Source organism: Manacus vitellinus, unplaced genomic scaffold (genome assembly GCF_001715985.3).
Source record: "Manacus vitellinus isolate BGI_N305 unplaced genomic scaffold, ASM171598v3 scaffold_37_pilon, whole genome shotgun sequence".
In the NCBI taxonomy this organism is placed as follows: Eukaryota; Metazoa; Chordata; class Aves; order Passeriformes; family Pipridae; genus Manacus; species Manacus vitellinus.
In genome coordinates, this window is record NW_021940517.1 from 4975301 (window position 1) to 4982768 (window position 7468).

General features: G+C 44.8%; 1 protein-coding gene across 1 annotated transcript; it reads left to right on the forward strand.

Annotated features, from left to right (window-relative positions):
• Window positions 1–237: 237 nt before the first annotated feature.
• CUNH1orf131 (chromosome unknown C1orf131 homolog) lies at window positions 238–7220 on the forward strand. The gene is made up of 6 exons (XM_029961589.1): window positions 238–813; window positions 3025–3081; window positions 4109–4204; window positions 4868–4954; window positions 5930–5979; window positions 6623–7220. Exons 1-6 carry the CDS (start codon window positions 238–240, stop codon window positions 6750–6752), a joined length of 996 nt encoding a protein of 331 aa, XP_029817449.1. The 3' UTR covers window positions 6753–7220.
• The last annotated feature ends 248 nt before the right edge of the window (window positions 7221–7468 follow it).

Consider the following 7468-nt stretch of genomic DNA (forward strand, 5'->3'; position numbering starts at 1 on the left):
GTATCATTGGGCGCGCCCTCGTGCCGCGCCGGCTTTCGCCTCGGGCGCGCGCGCCTTGCTGTTCGCCAATTGTCGCTGCGAGCTCACCGCGCGCCCGCGCGATGCCTGCCTATTCGCTCCGCGCGGTGCCTTCTTCCGCCCGCCGCAGCCTCTCCGCGGCGCGCTTCATCCTCCGAGTCCGTCCGACCCGGCTGTCAAGGCGTGTGCGGTCGGGCGTGAGGGCGGGGCACCGGCGCCATGGGCGGTGCCATCTGGGCCGACGGGAGCCGCCGTGGGTATCACAACGCCGATGCGCCCGCTGCCGAGCAGCCATGTGGGCCGCGGGAGCCCGCCGCTGCTGGAGGCGGTGTCTGGAGCCCTTCTACGAGACTCTGGTGGGTGCGCGTTGGGCGGGCCGGGCGCTGGGCCGCACGGGTCTGCTGGGGGCCCGGGGAAGGGAGGGGGCCGGGTCGTGTTCGGCTTCGGAGCGGGGCGGAGCGGCGGCGCGGCGGGGCTGGACGCGGTGCATTGTGCGCGCCTTCGTCAGGCGAGGAGCCCGGCGCGCCTCAGCGCTGCGCAGACGGTCGAGAAGGGAGCGCAGGGGCGGGCGGCAGATGGAGGATATGGAGAGCAGGAGGAGACGCCGGGGTCTGCAGCGGCGGCGGTGGGCGGCTGCGGGGTCCGCGATTCTTCGGGGAGCGCGGGCCGATGAGCGCCGCGCCGGGCGCTGCCCCGCCGCCCCGGCGCGCGCGGCGGTGGAGGGTTCGTTTGTGTTCAGGAGGTGAGAGGAAGGAGCGGCACAGCCCCGCGGCAGCGCCGGCCGGAGGAGCCCAGGTAGGGCCGGGAGGGTAGGGGGACTCCACTGCGCCCTCCCACAGGGAGGTGCGCTCCCTGGGCACGGCATCGGCCCCCTCCCGTGCCTGGGTTTGTCCCGCTTGCTGATACAGCTGCCTGGAAATCCGGGATCTTTTGGCGATCCGCGTGCTCAGCTCGATGGCATCCAGTCCTGCTTCATCCTGCGGGACTGCTGGATGAAGCAGAGGTGGGGTTAGGACTTGAAAACTACTCTTTTCCGGTTTCAGAAGATCTCTGGTTAAGTATCCTATATTTGAAATAGGCATATTCCAGCAAAATAAATTGATCTGCAGACAGGACTGACAATACGTCAGGAAGGGAATGAAATGGAAAGCAAAGCCTCTTGGTTACTTCAGTGCCCGAGTGTTTTGTTTGCTGCTCTGTTCCTGTCAATAGGTGTGGATGTGAGGTGCCAAATCTTTCTTCTCTTCTCTGGCATCACAGCAACACTGGGCTGTTGACAAGAAACATGTGTCTTCAAGGATCAGTATTGGGTAGTTGATGGGGGAAGGCATGACAGCATTAGATCTCAGTCTTCTGGTTTGGTTTGTTGGTGCTAAATTACCTCACACTACCAAAAACTATAACTGAGTTGCTTCAGTGGGAAGGCCTGGATAGGCTTGGCTGGAAGCTGAGCAGAGGGATCCCTTGCTGGTTCATTGGTCTCCAGATTTTATTGCTTCTCTGGTTGTTTTCCTTGAGTTGCCTTTATGACCATAACATCAGAAGCCCAACTCTAAAATAAACTCTGATGGGCCAACATATGGCTGTCTTGAATTCAGGGAGACTTACTGATATCTAGGGTTGAACTGCTTGGAACTGGGAGGTTCAAGAGACTGACCAAGCAGTTGGCTGAATCCATAAACTTTTGTGCTTTTTCCAGCGTGTTTTCCTCTAAAAATTGCCCTAAGTATTTATTTTCTTATGCTTTTTACAGCTTAAATTTTTATACCTGAGAAGACTGCTGTTAGGCTTGTTAGCAAAATGCTCTGAAGATAACCGGCTTTATTTGTGATTGAGAAGGACATTTTTATATAGAAACTTTTGCAGAGCTGAGAGAAGTTTGGCTGCAGTGGATGCAGAGGGAAGCCCTGGTGTAACCCTCAGGCCTGAACCCATGACTCAGTGTGGCTTAAGGTCCTGGAGAGTGAAAAGGAAAAGCTTTAATACTTATGTAGTATTCCTGCATCCTTAGGGGGGATGGTAGCCTTGAGAGCAAATGCGGAAAGATGAGCAGATGATGCTCTTGAGCAGATGGCAGTTTCCCTGCTCGTGCTGCCTGCCCACATCAGTGGGCCTGGGAGCGGTCAGAGCTTCCACTCAGAGAGGTGGTTTGGCATATCCTCCCTTAGATCAGGAAGCAGACACAGTCTAAAATAACCCTGGGAGATTTATTAGTGCTCCAGAGTGTCCTGTGTGGGACACTCCTGTAACAAGCAAGCATGGAGCTCTTTTCCTTGGGATTTTACGCTTCTTTTTCTTCCTAGGATACAGCCTGTTCCCCCTGGAGAGTTCCCCTCCAAACTGAGAACTGCTGAGGGAAGGTCTCTGTGTAAATCATGGACTAGAAAAGATGTGGTTTTCATTGAGCTCCTTTTGAGCGAGTACTTTCTTTAAACACCACTAAGTGGGTTCTGCCATTTGCTGACAGTGCACCCTTTGGAGCAGTTTGTCTTGCATTAGTGGAGCTGGATATGGGCACTAGTATATATACATGCATTTGGGAATTAAGCTTGTTCTGCGTGTTGCCCCAGCTGTCGGTACCTATTACCACTGCGCTGCCTGGCTCAAACAAAATGACTTTTCTCTTATAAGATGTAATTATTCTTGAAAGTGTATAAATTAATTGCAGCTATTAATAAGTTTCTGAATTATGAAACTCTTTGTAAACGTTAGCAGATAGATGATCTAGGCAAGGAAGTGCAGGACAAAGCTATATGCACTGTAATGGTACCCTATAAAATGTGCAAGATCGTTCCAGTAAGACACTATAATATCTACACATTAAAAATGCCATTGAGACTCTCTCTTTTAATAGATCAAGGTAATAAAGCTAGGAAAAGGTACTGCTGGAAAGCTGTACCTACAACTCAGTTTACATTTCACTGCTTTTCAAAAAAACTATTACGATCAACATTTAGATTGGTTTTATTTGTTATATTAATTTGAAATGTTTTATTTTGTTTATAGACCCAAATAGCGAACGAAGAGACAAATGTGAACAAACAAGAATTTAACTTTGAAAAAGTAAGTCTGCAGCACCTGTCCAATCTCTTTGTTTTAGTGTGCAGGTGTGTGTATTTATATCCTTGGGAAAGCTATGGTGGGACCAATGGGAAACACTTCCAGAAATGGGTATCTCTTATCGGTGAGGCTTTCCTAATAGGTAATTCTGTCTGCATGCCATGCCAAAGGAGGAACATGCTGACTGTAATCAACTGCTCTGTGTGAAGAGAGGCTTATTACAATTCTGTAGCCTTTCTTCTGGTCTTTCAATGCAAATTTGAGAAGGAACACTGTATGTTACTTGTGTAAAACTACTGGAGTACCCATAATGTTTAGCATAGCTCTTTCAGGCCCATGGTGTTAAATGTTGGATTTCTGATCTCATGGGGGAGGGAAAAAAAGGTGTATTGGCATCTATTGAAACAATAGATGGCTTTTTTCCATTTGTCTTTTTATTCTCTTCTGTTCTTATATGAGCATAACTAGCATTGGCCACCTTAGATACTAATTCATATACAGATGTGTGCAAGTTGTTCATGTACCTAATCTTTGCTCGGGGATGTGCTATGATCCTGTGAAATATCTCACTGGAGATTCTGCATGGAGCTCTGTACTGCTAAGAAGAGTGAGGATTTAATCACTGATGTTAAAAAGATTATGAATTCAGCACTGGTTTTGCTGGAGTATTCTTGTATAGTGTTAACTATATGTATATGTGTAGTCAAACCGCTTCACCATCTGCCCATTCATGTTTCTCACTGGTTCTCTTTTTTTTTTATATGGAGGAGATCCATTCTGTGTGTTGTTTTATGTGAAATGAGGAGAATTGAATATTGTCCCCCTGGCAGTCCTCACTGTCTAGAGATTAGTTGGACAGTGGTTAACTGTTCGGCGGTATAGCTCCAAACTCAGCTAGTTTATTTTATAGTGTGCTGATTTCCAGCATTAGCCAGGATTTCTTTGGGAGTATGACTTTGTTGTGGTGTGCCAAGCATTACTGTACAACAGGTTGGACAAATTATGAAACGCTTGCAATTTTCTGTGCTAGGCTCGTCTGGAAGTGCACAAGTTTGGAATCACTGGCTACAAGAAGCATGAACAACGCATATGGGAACAGGAGCGTGCTATCATGCTGGGAGCCAAGGTAATTGTCACTTGGTTTGTGCTGAGAGGTCACCCACTATTACAGTGCATGAATGTGGTAAAGAACATGTGGGGCTTTGGTACTACTTTTTTAAAACACAAGGTCCCCTACCCTGACCCTTCTCCCACTTCATCCTTACTTTTACATCTTCTATTCTGTCTTGTTTATTTTCTGAAGATTAATGGAAAACTAGTATAGTTGTGTTATCGGAGAAGTAGTGACTGGTTAGGCTGAAAAACAACATGTACTAATTTTTAATCAAGCCATTCAAAACTAAATTGTTGGAGAGAGAGGCTTGCTTTTTAAAGCTTCACTCTCTCAGTGAGTTAAAGATGGAGAGGACTTTTCATTTTATCATCACTAGTATAAAAGAAAAATTATTTTTTAGATTTTTTTATGGAGTGGGGGAGGTATGTACGTGGAAACTTTGTAGGACTGATACAGAGCATTATCGTTTTTCTCTACTGTCTTCACCAAGAAAAATGGGGTTTCTAGGTGTCTACCTTACATCCTCTAAGTCCCTTTCTCTCACCCAAAAGGAAATAAGCATTTCTAATGTTTCACCTTTACTACCTGAAAAATACTGTCCATGCAAATGTGTCAATAATTTTTGAACCTATTTTAAAATTTAATCAGTGGTATCCCTCCCAATCTTTGTTGCAGCCCCCCAAAAAGGAACATGTGAACTACAGGACTTACCAAGAGAAAATGAAAGAGAAAAAAGCAGTGAAAGATGCTGATAAGGAAAAGGTTTGTGTGAAATTTTGTGTATAAAAAGGCAGCATGTAAGAACTAGCCCAAGAGCCTGACATATAATGCCTCAGGCTCAGGAGGACTGCCCGAGATTGACACCTGCTGCTCCCCATGGATTGGGTTCCTGGCTCCCACAGTACTAACCTTATTGGTGAAAGCTAGTTGTGTGCAGTATGAAGGGCACAGAGTTAATCTTGTGTTGTGGTGGGTTTCATTGCCTCATCCTTTGAAGCTTATAGACTGATGACACAACATCAGCAGCGTTTGGTTTTTTTTATCCTTTTAAGATAAAAAAAATGGCCCTCAATTAAAGTTTGTTGCATGTTGTCTAACCACAGAGAGCCGGATCTTCAACTACTTTTATATCAGCACAATTCCATCTAGGATCTTGCTCATTATTTAAAGCAAGGGTGAGGTTTCTGTTGCATCCATCCTCTAGCACAGCCCATCTGGCTCTGAGCCTACTCCCAGCCTTCTCATGTAGGTGGGAGCAGGCTGTGGCATGGGTAATTGCTCTGGCAGCTGCTTTCCTGCCACCCTCTTTTCCAGGGACCTACTTCTCCTCCTCTGTCATGTGGCTCGAAGCACATCCACTGCATGACCAGGCATGTTGAACCCTGTTATTTGACAGATACACTCAGTTGGGGGACAGGGCACACCTACCTGGTGGCAAGTCCATCTTTTGACCCTAGGATCTGTCATATGCCCAAGGAGCAAGCCTCTGCTTCCTCACGTGGCAAGGACAGCTTGTTGGGCATGAGTGGGCTGTAAGGTGACAGGAAAGGCTCTTGGCACTCCTAGTAGTGACTCCACAATGCATTGCATCATTTGTTCTGTCAGGTCTCCCAGCTGGCTTTAAGTGCCTGCTGCTCTGTGAAGCAAAGGCTACAGCGTGTTTTATGTGCAGGTGGTTGTTTAATGAACATGTTCTGTTTGTTATTTGTTCATTAAAATATGTATCTTTAAAAACAGGAACATAAGGGTGATTCTCTTAAGAAGAAGAAGAAAGAACAGAAGGAGAGGTGAGCTGTTTTTAAGGAGTTGAAATTAACTTGCTTTTGTATAGTCTCCCCAGTGCATATCCCCTATGTAACTGTACCAGAAGTCATGCACATCATAGTGGAATGAACTTCTCCAAATCCAGAACTCCTCAAAAAATGGTGACATTGCTCTTTGTCTAGCAGTTTCAGAGGCTTTAGTTACACAGCTTAACTGAAAATATGTCAGTTCTGTCCCAACATGTCTAAGACTGCAGCTGGAGGTGAGATGGATGAAAATCCCTGTGTGCCGATGCAGCACTTACTCAGAGCATTTGCCCTCAGAAATAATTTCTGCAAAATACAAGCTACAGTATACAGGGGTTTGAAAGTGAGCTGACATTCTTAATTGTAGTGTAACAGGTTCACTCTGTGCTCTTAATGTTCCTTCTCTATCCAAAGATCTTTATATTTCTAAACATTTAGAAATGTAAATCCATGCTGTAATATGCTGCAAATTTTGAATGTCTACGAAGGTAAAATGTTCTGGGATCATTACTTGCTATGATCTGATACTCCTTAATACCAAACACTGCCTGCATAAATAGGTGACATTTTTCACCATATTAAGCATTTTCATGTTTTTCTGCTTTTCTCTTAATTATTGTTTTTCCTCTTCTTATTTCAGGAAGGCCAAAAGGAAGAAATCAGTGCCTAGCATTTGGCATGCAGGACAAGTTGGAAAATTCAGAGATGGGACCTTGATTCTGCAAAGCCATGACATAAAGAAAATCAAATCATCCAAAGTTAGGAAATGAACTTAATGATAGAGTGAAATGGACAATATGCATAAGATAGAATTCATGTTGCTACCAACACAGACTTACAGAGCCTCTCGTTTTCCCACCATGCCCTAATTTTTTAAATTTTGTTGTTGCAGCATTTTCTATGTTCCATTCTGCCCTGGGAAGAATATGAGAATTTACCATTTTATAAATAAAAATGAGAGTTTTTATTAAGAAGGTCACACAGTCTATTTTTATTAGTCAATACATGTCAAAACAAACATTTCACTTTCTAGAATCAGCTTATTGGCTGTAAGTAAAATATTCATTTAATCCATTAACTAATGGTGGAACTGCACAAGAGTTTTCTTGTCCAGCAAAACCTCAAGATTTCAAAATTACCTGCTTTGGAATGAAAATAATATTTTTCTGAAGTTTTGTCACAGTAGGAGTTACACACTCAACATCTGCAGAGATCTCCAAATAAACAGTTTCAAATAGTGTTTTGGTGGCTTGGATGGTTTGTTTTTAAAAACAAAACCATGTAAGACTAAGCCAAAAGAGGCATAGACACTCTATAGCTGCTGGTTGTTCCTAATAACTCGTGTTTGTTTTGTTGAGTGTCCCTGTGCCTCTAAGGCTTTTCTATGAAATCTTTGTCGAAACTGAAGTTTTGATGCTATTTGGATTTCAGCAGTTTGGTGTTTCTGGAAGAACAGTTTTTGTCTTCTGTAGCTAAATATTTTTTA